Source organism: Gorilla gorilla, chromosome 6 (assembly GCF_029281585.2).
Source record: "Gorilla gorilla gorilla isolate KB3781 chromosome 6, NHGRI_mGorGor1-v2.1_pri, whole genome shotgun sequence".
Taxonomy (NCBI): domain Eukaryota; kingdom Metazoa; phylum Chordata; class Mammalia; order Primates; family Hominidae; genus Gorilla; species Gorilla gorilla.
In genome coordinates, this window is record NC_073230.2 from 6,793,058 (window position 1) to 6,815,561 (window position 22,504).

Sequence of the window (22,504 nt, forward strand, 5' to 3'; positions counted from 1 at the left end):
ATAGTTTTTCTATTAGACTTTCAAACTGTTTACTGCTTGCTTGTATACTGTATTTTCTCTCCAGCCATCTTACTGAACTCTTGTTAGTTCTGACACAAAACTCAAGAAGATTAACAGAAAAACTGCCATTTACAAATAAAAACTGTCGCTTTCCCTTCTGCTACTTTATTTTTTTCTTCTTATTCTCATTTCCTATTTTATTGCTTTAACCAACCCCTTCAGGACAATACAGATGAAGAGCAATGACAGCAGACAACCTTCCCTTTTTCTAAAATTAAAAGCAAGTTTGGTATAATATTTGCTGTTGGTATCTGGAATATAGTTGTTTGGATATTCCTTGTTAAGAAAGCTTCTTTCTAATTCTAATTAGTTTTGCTTTACTGTTGTTTTCTATACCAGAAAAGACTAAAATTTTTAGGCTTTGTTTTCATTAATTTATAAATGTAACATAGAGCATTAACAGATTTTGTAAAACTGATCCAATGTATTTCTAGAATAAAATCTAGTCTGTCACAGTGTATTATGCTTTAATACACTACTGAATTTGATTTGTAAAATTAAAAATTATTGTGTGAGAACAGTCTGTAATTTTATTTTATTATTTTTTTGAGACCAAGTTTCGCTCTTGTCCAGGCTGGAGGGCAGTGGCGCAATCTCGGCTCACCGCAACCTCCACCTCCCGGGTTCAAGTGATTCTCCTGCCTCAGCCTTCCTGAGTAGCTGGGATTACAGGCATGCACCACCACACCCGGCAAATTTTGTATTTTTGGTAGAGACGGGGTTCCTCCATGTTGGTCAGGCTGGTCTCAAACTCCCGACCTCAGATGATCCTCCCACCTCAGCCTCCCAAAGTGCTGGGATTATAGGCGTGGGCCACCACGCCCAGCTGTAATTTTATTTTTTATGCACTTTATGCAGCTAGGTTATTAATAAAAGGCAAGGAAAGATGACAAGAGTAATTAATCTATACACTACAGAAAGGAGAATAAAGTTATGACTATGTCTATTAATAGTGCAACTGTTATAATTATCAAAGATAAAGTTATGACATAAGTGAAATCTGCCATGATGACTCTAATAAATTTATGTTTAAAATCTGTAAAGTTTTTGTATTAAAGTTTTTGAAAATAAAAGAATTTATTTAGGTAAACTGGCACACATTTGCTTGTTTTATTACCTATAAACAGCTAGGAGAATAAAAACTAACACTCAAACTTTTCTAAAAGCTTAATATATTTTAATAATTAAGTTAGTTATATTTACTTGTCATACGCCTTAAAAGAGCTTTAACTGGCTGATTCAATTATTCAAAGGCCCAAAACTATACGGCCCAAAAAGCCTGACACATTATTTATTTCCCTACAAATGTGGAAATCTTATCAAAATGAAGGTATACACATGTTGCTGAGCATATAAAACACCATCCCTGTCACAGGAAAATAAAGGAAGACATTGAGTCTGTTTCATAATTAATGAAAAAGAGGGATGTGCTAGAGACAACACAGTGAGTCAGTGGCAACCCCAGAACTAGAACACAGTGATTGTGACCTCCAACCAGGCTTCTTCCCATTATATCACCATCACTGAGGTGGATGAGCCTGAGATGTCACCATATCCCCTCACCTGCTTCTTCACTGAGACTGATGAATTCCAACAGAAACAACATCCTTTCACAGCTGTTTACCATGAATATCGTCTCAAATTCATTCAGATCTCTTTGTCTCAAACAACACAGAATTTCAACATCCTTCTCATTTATTCTCACAACAGCCTCACTGCACAGCAGGGCTACACAGTCTGCAGGTGTGGAAACTGAGACAAAGTCACCATCTAGAGCCAATCAACCTTCTAGTCCTGTCCTTGTCTCCTTAAACTACGTCTGTACCTCTTTTTATAGTACTTTATTTATACCATGCCTTGAGTTTTCCTAAATTTATGTAAAACAGAGAATAGTACTTAATAGAACTGTTATGAAGATTAAATGAGTTAATATATATAAAAATAATAAGAACAGTGCCTATCACATCGAAAGCACACCATAAATATTAGCTATTTTTGTTTTTACTCAAAATTATCAAATGTGTCCAAGGACTTTCCAGTCCAAAGCTTCTGACTGCTTTTTCAATGGGGATGTGTCATAACTCCTAAGCCAATGAGGTCCAAAATGTATTTAACTCGCTCTCCAAACGGGCTTCTTTTTCTGGCTTCACCAGTACTATTGCCACGCTGCAAATCTGACTTTGATTCTTCAACCTTCCCTACCTCCAATATCTAATCCATTGCTAAGTCTGATCAATTCTAGATATACTTGTTCTTTGTTCTCTGTAAGCACAGTCTCTGTAAGCACCAATTACACTGGGATCATTAACATCTTTCTCAATAATTTTCAGAGCCACTGAGACCAGTCTCCCTGCTTTTCTTTTTCTTTCTTCAATCCATTCTTCACACAGCTGCTACTGTGATCTCCCTAAATGACAATTCTTATTTTACTCTGCTGTTATATTAGCAACCAAACTCTCATTCAGCCTTAACAGCAGAATAAAGCCTAAACTTCTTAACGGGTACCGAAAGGCTTCTGGACCCAAACTATCTTTCCACCCTTCTCACCCGCAACATTTCAAAAAGGGACTGACTATTTACTGTTCTCTCAAAACACTGAACTCCTTTTTGACTCTCTGCATTTTCCTATCTCCTTACTTTTGCTCGGACCCTACCCTCACTTAGAGGGAGGGGTCTTCTCTTCATCTCCGCCCATAAATGCCATTCTTCATATGCCATTTAGTCATGTCTTACATTATGCCCAAAAAGTGCTTTCTCTATTCCCTTTATAGTTTCAGAGAATTTTATAGCTGGGATCACCTCATCTTACAAATAACCGTGTCTGCAAATGCTAAAATCAAGTAATCAAGGTGACCGGCAGGTAGGCCTAGAATTTAGATACAACTTCAAATCTTTTCCTAAACCACATCTTCCCCCTTTCATAGTATTTAATCACACCTTGTCTTGTATTTTAGTTATTTATGTAATTATTCGTATGTTCATTCAATTGTGTGAAGAGTAAAGGCAAATGTATTTCAGATGCATCAGTTGTATGAAGTAGAACTTCAGATGTTTGTTGAACCTAATAAAAATTGCAACAAGAAATACAGCAACTCAAGATTAACCCAGCTACATGGGGTGGGGGCAGGGGGGTGGTTCACCAGGGGGAACAAAAGAGTGGGGGCCACATGGCAGCTCCCCTCTGCCACCTCAGAGTAAATGTCACTTTAATATAATAAAGTCCCTGAACATAGCTAATAATTTCTTCCTCTGAGGAAAATAACAGTTGCCACTCTCACAGGCATTTAAGATTAAATGAAGCATTGCAGGTAGAAGACTTAACATATGGCCAGGCACGGTGACTCACGCCTGTAATCCCAGCACTTTGGGAGGCCGAGGCAGGCAGATTACGAGGTCAGGAGATCGAAACCATCCTGGCTAACACGGTGAAACCCCGTCTCTACTAAAAATACAAAATATTAGCCGGGTGTGGTGATGAGCGCCTGTAGTCGCAGCTACTCGGGAGGCTGAGGCAGCAGAATCGCTTGAACCCGGGAGGTGGAGGTTGCAGTGGGCCAATATCGCGCCACTGCACTCCAGCCTGGACGACAGAGCGAGACTCTCAAAAACAACAAAACAAACAAACAAAATACTTAACATGGTGCCTGGTATATCATTGCTGGTACATCATTTCTAGTCTTGGCCTTCCTCTCCTTTAATACAGCCTGTTCTACTATCCAGCCCGGCCATGACACTCCTCTGCCTTAAAACCTTCCACCTCTTCCCACCACCTCCCTTACTGGATCAAGTCCAAACTGTTTGGTCTGGCCTTGTAGAAGCTGCTTCCAAGTCCTATCTCAGCCCGAGTTGCCTCTCCAGGCTCAGCACCTGCTGCTTCCCACCACCACCACTAGGGTCACATCAAACTGTACTTGGCTCCCTAAACACACAAGTTCTGCTAGGCCGTCTCATTCTTGTGAGTTTTCACCCATAATATAGTGGAAAAGCACTGGTTTTAAAATCAGACCTGGGTTCACTTCCAGCTCTATTACTTACGAGGTCCGTGACCTTGGGCAAATCATTTCTACTCTCGGGGACTAATTCCTTATTTATAACGTTACGACCAATTGTGTGTGTGTGTGTGTATATATATATATATGACCAATTGTGTGTGTGTATATATATATATATGGTGTATATATATATATATGGTATATATATGGTGTATATATATATATATGGTATATATATGGTGTATATATATATATGGTGTATATATATATATGGTGTATATATATATATGGTGTATATATATATGGTGTATATATATATATGGTGTATATATATATATATGGTGTATATATATATATGGTGTATATATATATATGGTGTATATATATATATATGGTGTATATATATATATATGGTGTATATATATATATGGTGTGTATATATATATATGGTGTATATATATATATGGTGTGTATATATATATATATGGTGTGTATATATATATATATGGTGTGTATATATATATATATATATATATATATATATCCTACCTTATAGTGTTGCTGGGAGGATTCAATGAATTAATGCATGGAAAGTAATTAGCATCCTGCCTGGTATCTAGAAAGGACTTGATCATGTTAGCTATAATTAGTAGGGTATGTTTCTACTTCACTTCTCACAGCACTAACTACATTGTACTGTGACTGCCTCTTTATGTGTCTGTCTCCCTACTGGATTGTAAAGTCCATGAAAGCACGAAGTACATCTCTTCCAGCGTTACGTGCACACGTTAATTACTCAAATGATATCTCTTGAATAAACGAATGCTTTAAATGGGTCCTGTTACCAAACACCTTCCCAAGGCTGTGAGTAGATGCACGCTCCAATATTGTCTCATTTTCCCGCGGCTTCGTCACCCCACTCTATGCACTCTGCACCGGTGATACCACTTTAAGGTAGGTGACCGTCCCCCTCGACTGTGAGCCCCTAGGGTTGTATACTCACCTCGCATGCAAGTTTGAGGATTAAGCGACATAAGCTAAGGAAAATGACTGGTTGGTGCTTAATAAAATGTATCACTATTATTTACGGAAGGAGAAACAGGTCGCTGTGGAGGGCGAAAGGGGGAGGATTCTAGAGCCACTGCAGGATGCGACAGGGTGGGGTAGAGAGGGGAGGCGACTCCCAAAGCTGCGGAGGGGACCTCCGGGGGTCGACCTGTATATGCGCTGGGGGACTGGGGAGGGGGGCCCGGGTCCCAGGATCCGCGGAGCCCAAGCGGGGCTAGGCCCAGGCCCGAGAAGCCGCAGCCCCATGTCTCCCTTGCCTGTCCTCCGGATAGCCTCACCTCATCTACTTTCAGCTCCTCTAGAGCGGGCAGCTCCACTATCCCCGGCATGACGGCTGCAGCCCCGACCCCGACGAGAAGCCCTCAGCCGCGTCTCCCCCGTCTCCTCGAACTCCCCTTTCGACCGCCGAGTGCCACACGGCGCCTGCGCATGCGCATCCGGCAACACGCAGGCGTATCGCCCTGCCCAACCACGAGCGAGGGAGCGTGCGCAATACCGAGAACTCTTCGGCCTCCGGCGGGGTGGGGCTTCGATTCGGCTCCGCCCACCCCTCCAGGTTGTCATAGTGATGCCGTATCCACTGAGACTCCGGATCCTAACAGCTGGAAGCTAAAAACAGGCGCCATGGAGTACACAGGGAGCAAATATATCGGGGAATATGTAGATGGGAGGTAAGGGGCTCATTTGATTCACTTACTATACCTTGAATAGCTGTGACTGGAAAAAGACGGCTTTTTGCTTCTGCGAAACACCTTGTGCCAGGCACTTTCACAAACTTGCCCGAGTGATTTTTTCAAGGACCGTATCTAACAAGCAGCAAAGCTGAGATGCATTCATTCCATATATACTTATATGTGTGTGTGCATTGACTGTGTGTGTGTGCTATCTGCCAGTTTTAAACATAGGAATATTTAAAATGTCAAGATCCTTGCTCTTAGGGAGTTTATAATCCAGTTGGAGATGTATTGCCAATAAACAAATAAGTAATAAAATAATTACAGATAATGGTAAATGCTATAAAAACAAACACGAAGATTAGGGAAGAGAGACTGGCTAATCTGAATCTACACGGTCGCTTCCTTCCAGGAGGAGTTCACGATCTAGGGATTATTATAGAGGATTTTATACACAAATCACTGTAGTGGACTAGTAGTAAAAAACAATTCAACAGTTTTTTTTTCTTTTCTTTTCCTCCTTCCTTCCTTTCTTCCTTCCTTCCTTCCTACCTTCCTCTCTTTCTTTCTCTCTCTCTCGTTTTTGTTTTATTTTCAGACAAGATCTCGCTCTGTTGCCCTGGCTGGAGTGCAGTGGCCTGTTCACTGCTTACTGCAGCCTCGACCCCCTACGCTCAAACAATCTTGCCGCCTCAGCCTCCCAAGTAGCTGAGACTACCGGTGTGCACCACTACCCCCAGCAAATTTTTCAACGCCTTTTGTAGAGACGGCGTCTTGCTATGTTGTCCAAGCTGGTCTCATACTCCTGGGCTCAAGTGATCCTCTTGCATGAGCCACCGTGCCCAGCAATTCAACAATGTTGAGTGGCTACCAAGTACCAGGCCCTGGAATTGACTCTGGGCACAATCCCTGTCTTCAGAAAGTTCATTCAAACATGATGCGACTAGTAGACATAACAGATAACTGCGATTCAGTGTGATAAGAGCTGTAGTAGAGAGAAGCAGAGGAAACACAGAGGTGGCCACTCTTTTTTGCCAACCACCCTGGATGAAGAAAGTGGAATCTCTGTTTTTATAGCTGAGGAAACCAAGGCTGGACGATATGAAGTGGTTTGCTGAACCAGTGCTAGTTGTCGGGACTGTGAAGCACTCCCACCTTGGGGCTCTGTATTCACAAGTTGGTGGAATTCCAGGGCATTTTGAGTTAATAGGAAAGAGGGATCTGTGGTCTGGACAGGGATAGGAGATAGATTCCTAGAGAGGGTGGTAGGAATGCTATGGGATGCTATCTCTCTAATCATTACATCAATTTTGCAAGGAAGATGTTATTATCTTTCCAGGTAACAAAGGTGACCCTTACAGGGCTTGAGACACTTATCCTACTCAGCAGGTAAGTGGCAGAGGTGCTTGGTGTGTACTCCCTCTCACTACTCAGTGAGATAGTTCAGGCTGACCTTGCAAATAAAGGAACAGAAGTTAAGAGAAGCAAAATGACTGGCCCACCATTATGGATACACAGCTAGGAAGTAACAGAGTCAGGATTTGAACCCAATCCTCTGTCCAAACCACATTCTTACTTTTCACAAGGCCCTGCTACAGTGAAGGTGGTAGAATTTTGGCAGATAGAGATGGGGTATTGGGCATTTCAGGCACAAAAAGTTAAGAAACTACATTAATTTTTGATGGGCTGTATATGGGTGAGAGAGAAACACACAGACAAGGTAAAAGAGGGAAGGCTTTCAACCATTTGCCTTTGGCCTTCTGTGTATTTTCATTGGGTTTTTGTGCCAAATCAGCCATTTCCATGCTTTGGCCCTAGGAATTTGGGCTTTGCTTGAGGTTGTCTGGTACCTCTGTAACCACAATAGGGATTCCCAGACCTGAACAGGGCTTCCCAATTTCCCATAACTAGCAAGAAGTCAGCAGTTTTTCACTTGTTATACTTCTTTTCATAAGTTGGACATGTGTTATTCTGTATTGATTTTGTGTTTTTAACAACAGTTAACTAGAATTCTATTTGGGGCATCTCAAATTTCAGCATGTAATGAGAGCATGAGACAGGTCTGGGCTCAAGTCTGCCATTTGCTTGTTGTACACTTAATCAACCATCCATATCTCAGTTTCCTCATCTGTAAAATGGGAAAGCAATGCACATTCAGCAGCAGTGTTTCAAGGAATATGTAATGATCATATATGGGTGTTATTTACAAATGGTAGATACTCAATCGATTTTTTTTAATTTAGGGAGGGGATATTTTCCTCTTGGAGTTTAAATGAATAGAGTAACCTCTCTATACAGTAGGAAGTTGATATTTAACGTTTGGTTTAAAAAGTTTATGTAGACTCTCCATGGCTGATAGGAACATCAAGTGGTACGACTGCTTTGGAAAAGTTTGGCAGTTTCTTGAAAAGTTAAACAGCCATTCCACTTATAGGTATTTACCCCAGAAATGAAAGTGTATATCTACACAAAGACATGTATACAAGTACTCATAGCAGCCTTATTTATAATAACCAAAACTAGAAACAAACCCAAATGTCATCAACAGGGGAATGAAGAAACTAATTGTGGTATATCCATTCATCGGAATACTACTCAGCAATAAAAAGGAGTGAACTATTGGTACACAGAACAACATGAATGAATCTCAAAAAATTATGTTAAGTGAAAGAGGCCAGACAAAAAAAGAGTAGATACTGTATGATTCCATTTATGTAAAATTCTAGAAAATGCAAATCTATGGTGACAGAAAGTAGATCAGTAGTCACCTAGAGATGAGGATTGTGGGCAGGGGCAAGGAGGAAGTATTACAGAAAGGCATGCAGAAACTTTTGTGGGGAGTAGATATTTTGTCTTGATCGTGATAATGTTTTCTCAGGTGATGTCAAAACGTGTCAAATTGTACACTTTAAACACGTGGCCTATTGTATGTCAATTACACTTCAATAAATCTACTTAAAAAAAAACCTTAAAAGAGACATGATTTCCCTGTACCAAGTGTGAATATTAAAAAAAAAAAAGGTTAATGTAGTATCTGTCTGACCTCAATATTATGGTTTCTTTGGAGTAGTCGCACAATGGAGTTCTAGATAACTCCACTCCAAAGCACCACAAGGTAAGTGCCAGAAGAGACCTACAGACACAGGGGAGGAAGGGACGCCCATAGCATTTATGTAGTAACTACTGTGCTCTGGGTGGCTTTGCCTGCATCTTCTCTTCACAGGGACTCTTTGAGATAGATATCATTATACTGTTTTACAGATGGGAAAAGTAACGCTCGGAGTAAACTTGCCCAAAGTCACCCAGTTAGCATTTGGCAGAGCAGGTATTAAAACCCAGGTCGATCAGACTGTAAAGCCCACGTGCTTCCTACAATAGAGCCCTCCTGCTGGGCCCTTCAGAGGCCACATACAGTCGGAGCCATCCTTAAAGGCTTCGTGGAAGAGATAGTATTTGAAATGGGCCTTGAAGGTTGGGTAGGATTTAGGTGGTTGGAGATGCAAGGTGAAGAATTCTTTTTCTAGAAGTTTCTAGGCAGAGGGAACAGCATGAGCAATAGCCCAGAGGGCACGTATGGAGTAGAGCTGGCAGTTCAGTTTGGCAGGAGAGTGGGTTGTGCCCAGAGGAGTTATGCAAAGGGAAGCTGGACAGGCGGTCTGTGCTCTGGCAAAGAAATTTCAATACCATGCACAATTCTGGTGGTGGAGGAACCACTGATAGATCCTGGTAGGGCCAAGCATCAGGAAATAAAACTTATTTCATCTCTGTAACTCTCCTCATAATGCATATGTGTGGTAGAGACTCAGTAAATGTTGGCTGAATGAATGAATGAATGAATCATAGGTTTTGAGGGGTTTGTTTGAGACAGGGTCTCACTCTGGAGGGCTCTGGCTGGAGTGCAGTGGTGCAGTCTTGGCTCACAGCAATGTCCACCCCACCAGACTTAAGCGATCCTCCCACCTCAGCCTCCCCAGTAGCTGGGACCACAGATATGCGCCACCATGCCCAGCTAATTGATAGGTATTTGAGATCTGGAAATCATATCCTTATTATGGATTGAAGCCTTCACTATAAAGTGGTTTTTTTCTTCTTTTTAACTTACTTTGAATTTAGAAGGCAGGCTTTTCGCCTTGAATGAATTTTTTAAAATGGAAGAGAAGGAGGGAGAAAGGAAGGGAAAGAGAGAGAGAGAGTGAAGGAGAAAAAGAAGAAGGGAGGAGAAGGAGAGAAGGAGGGACAGAGAGGAGGGAAGCAGGAAAAGTGAAGATGGGGAGATCAGCTCAGAGCTCACTGCAGTTGTCCCAGTAGGAGGCAGCAGAACCCTGGGCCAAGGCAGAAGCAGTGAAGCTGCAGGAAAGAGAAAAATGTAGGAGAGGTTTGGGGATTTTACTGCCAGGAGTTGGCAGCTGATTGGCTCCAGTCCTGTCCAGAGATGGCTTACAGCCCCAGCCCTGGGCCCAGCTCCTGGCCTTGAACCAGAGGATTCTGATACCATTCATGGAAATAGAGAACTCTAAGGAGGTGCTGCTTAGGGGAGGAGGAGATGATTCTGTTTTAGGCGAGTTGGAGATGTCTGTGAGAGGTCTGAACAGTGATGTCCAGTTCGAGGTAAGAAAAGGGGTGGGGTCTAACCTCAGAGAAGGGTGTAGAACTTGAATATGGAGATGGTGCTTAGAAATGATAGATGTGAGCTCAAGCAAAGAGTACAGGAGGGAAGGAGAAGAGGAATTCTCCCTTCCCCCCATGTCTTGCACTAGAATAAAAGTGAAATAGTTTTCAATTTCTTGTTCTATGCTGGGCATTCTGCTATAGTTTCACAACCATCGTCTCACTCAGTTATCTCAACAACTTTGTCATCCACTCTGTTCACTGACTACTCTTTCTGTTTCCTTCATTCTTTACTCAGGAGACGTTTATGAAGCACCTGCTTAGTGGTTCTAGGAGCTGAGGATACCAAAGTCTTCCTTTAAAGAAGCTTTTCTTAAATACCGGAGATAAGATATCTAATTACAAAACAAGATAGAAAGTGTTACGCATCCCGACAGAGGTACTAGCAAAAGCCTTAAAAAGGTCAGAGTTAGGAGAGGAGCCTTCAGCTTGTTAGGAGGAATGGAGAAGGAATGAATGAAAGCATATTTATTAAGCACTCACTATATGTCAGGCCCTTTACTAGGAAAATCGTTATATGTTACCTGTATTAATTGCAGCCATTTCACCCATAAAGAAACTGGTCAGCCCGGTGCAGTGGCTCACACCTATAATCCCAACATTTTGGGAGGCTGAGGCAGGAGGATCATTTGAGCCCAGGAGTTCTAGATCACCCTGGGCAACATAGGGAAACCCCATCTCTACAAAAAAAAAAAAAAATTAAATAAGCCAGGCGTGGTGGGGCACACCTGTGGTTCCAACTACTTGGGAGGCTGAGGTGGGAGGATCACTTGAGTTCAGGAGATTGAGGCTGCATTGAGCCATGATCACACTGCTGTACTCCAGCCTGGGAGACAGAACAAGATCTGGTCTTGGGAAAAAAACAAAAAACAAAACAAAGAAGCTAGTCAACTGGTCAAGCTGGTGTCCCTGCCTTGTTCTCCTGTATGAGCCTGTCTTCCTCCTGCATAGCACTTATCACACATTGTATAATTACTCAATTTTGTCACCCACTAGACTGTGAGCCCCCGAGGACAGGGACTGCATCTGCCTTGATCACTGTTGAATCTGTGTTGTATTCAGCAAGTTGGACCATCAGCATAGTCCCTGACAAAATGTAGGTGCTCTGTAAATACCTGTTTGGAAGGAAAGAAGGAAGGGAAGGAAGGGAGGGAGGCACAAGCAAAGAGGTTTGGGAAAGTATCTGTGTTAGTCTGTTCTCATGCTGCTGTAAGGACATAACCAAAGACTGGGTAATCTATAAAGGAAAGAGGCTTAATGGACTCACAGTTCCACATGGCTGGGAAGGCCTCACGATCATGGTGGAGGCAAAGGGGGAGCAAAGGCACATCTTACATGGCAGCAGGCAAGAGAGCATGTTCAGGGGAATTGCCCTTTATAAAACCATCAGATCTCATGAGACTATTCACTATCATGAGAACAGCATGGGAAAAACCCACCCCCATGATTCAGTTACCTCCCACTGAGTCCCTCCCATGACATGTGGGGATTATGGGAGCTACAATTCCAGATGAGATTTGGGTGGGGACACAGCCAACCAATATCAATATCCACGATTTTATATATATATATATAATGGTGGTAAGCTTCAAACCCTTACTCCTGTCTCTAAATTTCATATTTTCCCTAATATTCCACTTGTGGCATAATAGGCAAGGATGGATTGGTCATGGGGGACAGAGAAATCACAGAACCAGCTGCCTGAAAACCTGGGCTCTAGTGTCCACAGTTTTTACTGTGTGTGGTTTTGGGCACATCTCTACACTCTCTGGGCCTACTAAGGGGGTTTATTTCAGGGAGCAGTGTGAACTCCAAGGTGAGAGTGAGCCTCTAGGTGAAGGGGAGAATGAACAGAGCAAACTCTATTCCCCTCTTTTCGTTTTTGAGCTTTTGAGGGAAACAAAACAAAAATTTTGTTTTCAGCAGAGTACTGCTGGGATGAGAAGGATGAGAATGCTGAGAACGGGGTTCCTGCTCACTCTGTTGCCTGCCAGCTCTGATCCTCCAGCTGTCACACAGGGCTCAGTGATTTCCCTGTGTCTTTACAGGATGGAGGGCAAAGCCAAGTACATCCTCCCTACCGAAACAATATATGTTGGGGAAATGAAGGATGGCATGTTTCACGGCGAAGGAACCATGTACCTCCCCAGTGGAAGCCAATACGACGCCATTTGGGAAAACGGATTGGCCATAAAGGTGATCAGCTGGGGGGGCGGGTGCTGTGGAGGAGAGATCCTCGGGCAAGAAGAGCCTCACCCTCTGGCGCCCCATCGTCCCTGTCTGGTGCCCACCTCGTTCCATTCACTCTTCTCTTTGCTTCTCCCCTACTCCCCCAACTTTTTTTTTTTTTTTTTTAGTCTCACTCTGTCACCAGGCTGGAGTGCAGTGGCACAATCTCGGCTCACTGCAACCTCCACCTCCTGGGTTCAAGCGAGTCTCCTGCCTCAGCCTCCCGAGTAGCTGGGACTACGGGCATGCGCCACCATGCCCAGCTAATTTTTGTATTTTTAGTAGAGATTGGGTTTCACCATGTTTGCCAGGATGGTCTCAATCTCTTGACCTTGTGATCCACCCGCCTTGGCCTCCCAAAGTGCTGGGATTACAGGTGCACAGGTGCGAGCCACCGCACCTGACCTTTTTTTTTTTTTTTTGAAAACGAGTCTCTGTCGCCCAGGCTGGAGCATAGTGGTGTGATCTCAGCTCACCACAACCTCTGCCTCCTGGGTTCAAGCTATTCTCTTGCCTAGGCCTCCTGAGTAGCTGGGATTACAGGTATGTGCCACCATGCCCGGCTAATTTCTCCCTGCTTCTGGATCTCCCAGGGCTCTAGAATCCTCTCCCTCTAGATCTGGAAGGATCTGTGGAGAGGCCAGGATGAGTTTGCATCTGTTACACCACTTACTGCCTGATCTTAGGCCCACGACTTCACCTCCCTGAGAGTTCTTCACCTATCAACTCGGGACAGTTAGTTGCATTAGTTATGTGTTGGTACTATAACAGGTTACCACAGATTTAGTCTGAAATCAGCACAAATGTATTATCTTACAGTTCTAGAGCTCAAAAGTCTGAAATAGGTCAGCAAGCCTGCATTCCGTCCAGAGGCTCTATGGGAAAACCTGTTTCCTTGCCTTTTCCAGCTTCTAGAGGCTGCCTGCATTCCTTGGCTCATGGCCACGCATCACTCCGACCTCTGCTTTCATCATCACGCCACCCTTCATCCCTCTGCTTTCATCGTCATCTCATCTTCTCTCACCCTGACCTTACTATTTCCTTCTCATAGGAACCTTGCAATCATATTTGGCACACCCAGATAATCCAAATAATCTTCCCACTTCAGGATCCTTCATTTAATTGCATCTGCAAAATCCCTCTTGCCATGTAAAGTAGCATACTCACAGGTTGCAGCAGACAGGGACATCTTTGGGGGACCATTATTCAGCCTACCACAATAGTACAAGGCACCTCAATATATATATGTGAACACTTTGCTAAGTTCCCAGCACACAAGAGGCACTCAATAAGTGTTAGCTCTTATTACCACCGTCACTGCTACTATCATTATAACTTACCTAATCCAAGGATTCTTACCCCCTGGTATTTGTGAGTCATGAATAGAATTCAGGGAGTCACTGAAACCTCTTGATTTACATACAGAAATTTCTGTGTAAAGGGGACTAAGTTTTTCTCCAGGAAAAGCATCTATAGCTTTCATCAGTTTCACTAAGAGCATCTTGGGGCCTGACTCATGACCTAAAAAAGGTTAAGAAATGCTCCTTGTTTTATAGCTTGGAGAGTCTAAGCCCCAGGAAGGGGATGTGACTTTCCCGAGGTCACACAGTGAATTAATAGTATCATTGGAATTTCCACCCGTGTTTCCTGATGCCCAGGCCAATGCAATTTCTACATCCTGAGGCTTCCTTTAGCAGTAAGGCAGCAAAGGCAGAATGTATGCATTTGGACAAAGGGCCGTGGCTGATGGCTCTGACCTTTCCAGCTATAATAATAATAAAAGAATAATAACATTTATTGAGGGCTTACTTTGTGTCAGTGTGTCAGTCAGGGTTCTTCAGAGACACAAAACCAATAGGATATACAGAGATGTATGGAAAGAGATTTATATTAGGGATTGGCTCACAAGATTATGGAGGCTAAGAAGCCTCCCAATCTTCCCTCTGCAACCTGGAGGCCCAGGAAAGCTGTTAGTGTAGTTCCAGTCCAAACCCAAGGGCCTCAACCAGGGGGATCAATGGTGTAAGTCCCAGTCAGAGTTCAAAGGCCTGAGAACCAGGAATGCTGATGTCCAAGGGCAAGGAAGATGGATGTCCCAGCACAAGCAGAGACAGGGAATTGGCTCTTCCTCTGCCTTTTTGTTCTATCCAGGCCCTCAACGGATTGTATGGTGCCCACCCACTTTGGTGAGGGTGGAACTTCTTTGCTCAGTCCACTGATTAAAATGTGAATCCCTTCTAGAAACGCCCTCATGAACACACCCAGAAATGTTTTACGAGCTATCTGGGCATCCCTTTCACTTAACCCAGTCAAGTTGCCTCACAGAATCAACCATCACAGCCAGGCACTGTGCTAAATGCTTCAAGTGTGCTATCTCATTGAATTTTCAATCAACCCTATTTTATGTACACTATCATTAACTTAATTTTACAAATGAGGAAATGAAGGGCCAGAGAGAGTGGGTCATCTGCCCAAGTTCATCTGCCAAAGTGAGTTCACCCACTTTGAGCGGCAGGGACAGGGCTTGGCACTTATACCCATTCCCTCTTGTCGTCACAACCATAGTAATTGTGATAGTTACCACTTCTTTACTGCAGCCATCAGAAAGGCCCCCACTTCCCTTGATATCTGAACCTCTTGGCCAAAAGCCTTCAGCTTCCTCAGATGCACATGTGTGCTCCTTGTCTTCCAGGGCACATATACCTTCGCAGATGGGCTGCACTATGATGAGAAGAACTGGCATTACTGCGACGGCTATGATCAGAGGTTTTACACAGAGATCCTCAATGGCTTGAAGCCTGCAGGTACCCAGGCACCCACCCTTTCCTTCATACCCAAACTGAGAGGGAAACTAAGACAGTTTCGGATAAGTAGACTGTGTCCTACTGAAGTAACTTAAAGGGGAAGAGGAACTGAGCAGGCATAGAAGAATACAAAAGAGCCAGGTCCTGGAGCCAGGAAGGCCAGTCCTCATATCTCAGCTCCACTGTGCTAGCCAGAGGACCATGGGCAAGGGACTTTACCCACTGTGCCTCAGTTTCTCCCCTTCAAAATGGAGTCAATCAGCTGGGCGTGGTGACTCATGCCTGTAATCCCAGCACTTTGGGAGGCCAAGGCGGGTGGATCACTTGAGGTCAGGACTTCCGGACCATCCTGGCCAACATAGTGAAACCTGTCTCTACTAAAAATACAAAAATTAGCCGGGTATGGTGGCATGCCTGTAATCCCAGCTACTCAGGAGGCTGAGGCATGAGAATCGTTTGAACTCACGAGGTGGAGTTTGCAGTGAGCTGACATCACGCCACTGCACTCCAGCCTGGGCGACAGAGCGACACTCTGGTCTCAGAAAAAAAAAAAAATCAAAATGGGGTCAACAGCATCACCTACCTCCCAAGATTGTTGTAAATAAGATAATTCATGTCAGGTGTTTAGAACAATGCCTTGAATGCATGTGGGTGCACGGTACATGTCAGCTGTTCTTATTCGTGGTACCTACTATAACACTAAAATTATGTAAATATTTTAAAAAGAAAGAGTTAAGGACGAAAGCAGTACTGACAGAGCATGTGCTTTGTGTATCAGGTGCTGGGGGAGGCTCTCTGTAATCCCTGTCTCCCTAATGTCCAGATGACCCTGCCCAGTCAGCCTTCCTAGTCCCATGTCACTCCAGGTTGAGGCTGTGGAGTTCAGACATGGTTCCCTGTGGCAGAGCTCACACTGGCAGCCCAGTCTTCCTCTCTGAGGTCCTCTGTATCATGCTACCTCCCTGCAAAAACCGTGTTTCATCACGGAGGGCTACATTTGGACTATAAGTCTGGATTCAGAGAGTGGCACCTTAAAATTTTGAGACGTGTTCCAGGTCAGGTGAGCCTCAAGACGAAGGGAGGGGAGGGATAGCATTAGGACAAATACCTAATGTAGATGACAGGTTGATGGGTGCAGCAAACCACCATGGCACGTGTATACCTATGTAACAAACCTGCACATTCTGCACATGTACCCCAGAACTTAAAGTATAATAAAAAATAAATAAATAATAAAAAAATAAAAAAAGAAGAGTGTAGTTTTTGGCACAGCAGAGATAATATATCCAAAATGACAGATGGGGAAACAACTCTGTATACTATGAAAACAATCCCAACTTAGCTTGTGAGAGACCATGAGCTGTGGTTGACAGAGCATGGAGCCAGAAATTGTGGGTTTGAGTCCTAACATTCTCTGTCTATAGCTGGATGAGCCTGCACAAGTCAACCTCCGTCAGGGCAGAAGCCTCCAGGAAGCACCCAGGCACTGGAGTCAGGCAGACCTGAGCTCAAACCCCTATCTCCTTCCCTTCCCAGTTTCATGACCTTGGGTCAGTTAGTTGACTGGGTGAGCCGCCTTCTCTCCCTTTGCCCTCCTGACACTTACTCTGCTATTTTCCTCCTATCCCCAGGCTTCTTTGCCACTGCCTCCTCAACATCCCCCCACCCCCAGTTATTCACGTTGAGGTTCCCGGGGCTCTCTGGCTTAGGCATTTTCTGTTTTCATTCTATATGCTCTTCCTGAACAAGTTGATACACTTCTAAGCCTTCAACTACCATCGGCTTCTAAACTGAAATCAGAATCCCTGAGCCTAAGATCCCTGCATCAAGCTTCCCTGACACCTGTATTGGTCGTTCTCAACTTGTTTGCACTGAATTCATTGTCACCCCCACCGTGATGGCTGCCTCACTGAATGTCATGCCCATCCACCTAGGTAAGCCTAATCCTCCCTTCCCCTGCCCCCTAAGTGCAATGGTCCTATGGATTTTACCTCTGAAATATAGACTTTATTTGTTTATTCAACAAATATTTATTGAGCACTTCCATGTGCCAGGCAGCATTCTCTTCATACTCTTTGTCACTGCCCTGTTCCAGCCCTCCATCATCTTTCCCCTTGATGACCTGAGTCCAGAGATCCCCACTTGGCCCCCTTGAGGTCATTCTCCATTCTGCAGTCACTTCCATCTTTTTTTTTTTTTGAGACAGAGTCTTGCTCTGTTGCCCAGGCTGGAGTGCAGTGGTATGATCATAGCTTACTGTAACTTTGAACTCCTGGGCTCAAGCGATCCTCCTGCCAAGTGATCTGGCCTCCTAAGTAGCTGGAACTACAGGAATGTGCCACCACTCCTGGTTAATTTTTTTTTTTTTAAGTTTCTTGTAGAGATGGGTCTTGCCGTGGTGCCCAGGCTTATCTAGAACTCCTGGCCTTAAGCAACCTTCCCTCCTTAACTTGGGATTACAGGCGTGAGCCACCATGCCCGGCCGCTTACATCTTTTAAAGTGTGAATCTGATTGCCTCCCTCCCACCCCGCCCCTTGAGTGCTCCCTATACCCTCAAGATAAGGTTTCAAATTCTCAGAAACAGTGACATTCTCTAGCTCCTGCTCATGTCCCAGCCTCATCCTAGGCTACCCACCCTTCTAGGTTTTTCTCTCTCCCCTCTTGCCATGCTTGCTTTCTCTCTATTTCTCAAAGAGACCACACTTTTTCCTGCCATTCTCTCTGCCTGGAATACTTTAACCCTCTTACTTCACCCAAATAACTCCTTCCCGTCCTTCAGGTCTCAGCTCAACGTCCTGAAGCTGGGAGCCCCTTCCCTGAATTCCCACACTAGGTAAGGTCTCCCTGTGGCATATCACAGCGGCCATGACCTCCTCCCAGGGCTTGGATCGTGAGTGTTCAGCTCGTCTTCCCAAGCTGTGAGCAACATGAGGGCAGGGCCCTAGCACATTGTCTGGCATACAGTGGGTACTCGTTAAAGAGTTATTGTCAAACAGGGATAATGATATTGACATCACAGTGCAGGGTGAAGTATGTGCTTAGGGGAGTTAAGGCAATGACATTAAGAAATATTTCCTAAGCTCCTACTGTATGTCAGACACTGGCTGGACCCAGGGAGACCAGAGTTAAGAGGACATCATCTCTCCCTTCAAAGAGCTGCCAGTCTAGCTGCAGCTTGAGAACCTTGCAAATCACTCCTCCCGGATTAGTTATGATGGGAGGCCTGGACTTTGCCATGGGCTCTTCACCCCAATTAAGGCTGTAGGCAAAAAGCCCTCAGCCTTAAGCCTTAGCTCTCACACAATGGCTGGTTTTGCTAAAGCTAAGCCTCTGCCAGTCTCGTGGTGGCTTTTCCCGAACCTGCCTGGCTCTCCCCTACTTCTCCTGTGACCCTCAGAAGAGCAACTTGATTCTAAGTAGCTACTTCCTTCCCTTGTCACTCCACACTTTACCTCTCGGGGCTGGCATTGTTAGGGCAACTCGCCCTGCCTGCAAGGCAGGGTGAGGGTTAAAAGTGCCCCGTGACCTCTTGGAGCATCTGTGAGATAGGCATTGGCATGAGGCTTTGGTGAGAGAATGGCTGTAAAGTGCTTGACATGGAGTAAGTTCTCGGTAGTCATTAGCCAGTACATATGGGGTTAGGTTTAGGATCAGGGTCAGTGTCAGGGTTACGGTTAGGCATGTCATTAAGCAACACAAGAGTTCCTACTGTGTGCAAGACTCTGGGTTGTGGGAGTGGTGCTGTGTGCTCAGTGGGCATCCAGCTCTCAGTCTAGAGAACAAGGAACTATAGCAACTATAGTTAGAAGGAACCTGAGAAGTTATTTATTCCAACCTCTCCCTTTACTTGAGCCATGGCGTTTCAAGATACACATACCTAGCGTGCATGACCTAAAAGGTGCACTCAATCTTCTTTCTCTCCCAGAGATCTCAGTGTCCCTGGTCCTGTGGCTGCACCTAGGCTGTCTCCTCTCCTGATGTTGGCACCTGAACATACAGGTTCCAGAGCTGGACTGCCTCCTAGCTGGATAACCTTGGGAAAGTTACTTTAACTTCTCTGAGCCTCAGTTTTCTTATCTGTAAAATGGAGCCACAGAGTTGCTCTCAGGATTAAATAAAAGAGGAGCACAATGCCTGGCACATAATAAACATTCAATGAGTGGCAGCCACCGTGGTAATTTTGGCAAGAGTCAAAGTTCTCCACCACCTGCCCCTTGTCCACCTGATCCATTTCTTTTCTGCTGTTCTCCTTCATACGTGCTCTGCTCTACAAGGTTTCCAGAGTGGGGCTTAAGGATCCATGCCTCTGGCCTCTGCCCACGCTTTGAATGCCACCCCTCTTCTGGATCTGATGCTCTCCTATCCATTTGCCAACTCTGACTTACCCTCAGCATCTGTCTAACTTCAGAACCTGTGCCCTTTGTCATGGTATCCGAAGAAATGGAGGAGGATGGGGTCAAAGGAAGAAGAAGACAGAGGGTCTCGTTCCCAAGACCCTGTTCCCAAGAGCCATGTTCAGAAAGTTCCTTTGGGGCACCGTTTCTGCTGGGTTTGCTTCTTGCCCTGAGTAGGGGGTATTTAGTTCAACAGGGGAGCCAGATAGTCACATGAGCCACCAGCCACAAGTGGACCTTATGGGAACACTGGGTTTGGATTTGACCTTGATGGTGAACTAATTGCCCATTATGTTCTTTCAAGGTATGGCTCAACTCACCAATATGGACCCACCTAGAAAAATCCCCAGGGGCTATTACGATTTTGGAGATGGCTTCTATAACCCAGTCACGAGGGTAGTCAAGGACTATAGGAACCGCTTTCTAAGAAACACAGGTAGGTTTCTTCCGACACTGCAGCACGTTTTCTCTTCACCCACATATAAGTATGTGCATCTGTATGTACAAATGTATGCACACACTTGACGAGAAAGAAGCTTTTGCTGATAGAAGATGAAAGTTGATTACCTGGATGTTTTATTTTTTGGACTTCTCGTGGCTGGCAAATCTGTACATAGTCCTAGAGTGAGGTAAAAGGACATTCGTGGTCTAGCTGTGACGGCACATAAATGTCGCACTGAAAGGATTAAGGTACTTATTTTTGTATGCATTCCTTCGATTTTAATGGGCACTTAATATATGCTAGACACTGTGCTTGGTGTTGGGGGAAAAGCAGAGCAAAGCTGGACACAGCCCCCCTTCCTTGTGGAGCTTGCATTCTAAAAGTGGCAGAGAAGTACTATAAACAGTTAATTGTATCATGGAACAGACACAATGAAGGGAAAAACATGGTCCTGTGGGAAGGGAAAGTAGGGGCCCCAGAGAGGTGGGACGGAAGCTGTGGGAGCACAAATAAGGGCTATCAAATCCCGAAGCGGTTAGTCAGAGGAGGTTTCAAGGAGGAAATGACTTCTAAGCTGAGACCTGAAGAATAACTGGGAGTTGACCACAAGGCCTGGGGAGAGGGTTTCCCAGTGAGAGGAAATGACACAGGCAACGGCCTAGAGGGGAGTGATCCCTTGAGGTCCAAGAAGGTTGGTTCATCCTTTAGCCAGGGGGGTAGGTACCTTGGAGGATCCAGAACCTCAGTTTGGTGAGTCAACACAAGGCTGATCAGACGGAGAAGAAACCATTTACAGTGACCACACTCACAGGAGATCAATACACAAATAATAGAACATTTTCCTTTAATGCAGTGATTCCTAAACTTATCCTTTTCTGAAGTCACACTCCCACTAGGAATATCAAAAGATATGGACCCTCTTGCCGGAAAAATGTCCATGCATGCACACACACACACGCGTGCGCCCACACGTGCACATGCATACACACACACACATTTTGCAGATAGTCTTAAGGGGTGGATGGTCCCTCTAAAGACCTAGGTCAAGAAACCTTGCTCTATAATGAGAAAGAAACTGCCAGGTAGACCAGAACATCTGTGCTGGTGAATGAGAGCATCCTCTCCCTATAGGGAAATTTACTCAGTAAGTCGGTGATGACCAGAAAGGTGCCTCATGGGGCTAGAGTAAGAGCAAGGAGAGGCCGGGCACGGTGGCTCACACCTGTAATCCCAGCACTTTGGGAGGCCGAGGCGGGCGGATCATGAGGTCAGGAGATCGAGACCATCCTGGCTAACACGGTGAAACCCCGTCTCTACTAAAAATACAAAAAATTAGCCAGGTGTGGTGGCGGGCGCCTGTAGTCCCACCTACTGGGGAGGCTGAGACAGGAGAATGGCGTGAACCCGGGAGGCGGAGCTTGCAGTGAGCCGAGATCGCGCCACTGCACTCCAGCCTGGGCGACAGAGCGAGACTCTGTCTCAAAAAAAAAAAAAAAAAAGAAAAGAAAAGAGCAAGGAGAATTGTCAGTTGATCCTATGACTGGAATCCTGCAGCTAAGATGCCCCTAACCCACTGGATGCTACTGGAGGAACATGGCAAATGCTCACACTCCAAGTCCCCCAGCTCACATTTCTTCAATGACTTCCCTTTTCCATTTGCACAACGCACTACTATGTAGCACGCTAACTCTGCTGGGTGCTAATAGGTTTACCATGAAGTTTCTTGGTCAAATAAAATAAGGAGATGTTGCCCTAAACAATGCTAACCAGGCTTATTTACTGCAGAACTTCTCAGGGCCTTTAATATGCTAATAAACTTTGTACTTTTCCTTCATGGCACTTATTTCAACATAATTAAATGTAATTATTTGCTTAATATCTGTCTCTCCCACTGGACTGTAGGATCCGTGTGAGAAGGAACTCTGCATTATCTTGTATCACTAAGAGTTCAGTTAGAAAAATGGAAAGAGGCAGGACGCCGTGGCTCATGCCTGTAATCCCAGCACTTTGGGATGCCAAGACAGGCAGATCACAAGGTCAGGAGTTCGAGACTGCCTGGCCAACATAGTGAAACCCCGTCTCTACTAAAAATACAAAAAATTAGCTGGGCGTGGTGGTGGGTGCCTGTAATCCCAGCTACTCAGGAGGCTGAGGCAGGAGAATCACTTGAAC

At 44.7% G+C, this 22,504-nt stretch overlaps 1 protein-coding gene and 1 pseudogene across 2 annotated transcripts; one reads left to right on the forward strand and one right to left on the reverse strand.

Annotated features, from left to right (window-relative positions):
* LOC129523738 (NADH dehydrogenase [ubiquinone] 1 alpha subcomplex subunit 8-like) overlaps positions 1-5,541 on the reverse strand; it is a 67,701-nt pseudogene extending 62,160 nt beyond the window's left edge.
* LOC129523739 (MORN repeat-containing protein 5-like) lies at positions 5,535-20,583 on the forward strand. Of its 2 annotated transcripts, XM_055347296.2 has the most exons (5): positions 5,658-5,791; positions 11,459-11,558; positions 12,511-12,658; positions 15,384-15,495; positions 20,195-20,583. In XM_055347296.2, the coding sequence occupies exons 1-5, from the start codon at positions 5,785-5,787 to the stop codon at positions 20,413-20,415; spliced, it is 588 nt and encodes a 195-aa protein (XP_055203271.1). In that variant the 5' UTR covers positions 5,658-5,784; the 3' UTR covers positions 20,416-20,583. The 2 variants fall into 2 exon arrangements, with proteins under 2 accessions (XP_055203272.2, XP_055203271.1); XM_055347297.2 differs by lacking the exon at positions 11,459-11,558 and having other exon boundaries at positions 5,535-5,791.
* Positions 20,584-22,504: the final 1,921 nt, after the last annotated feature.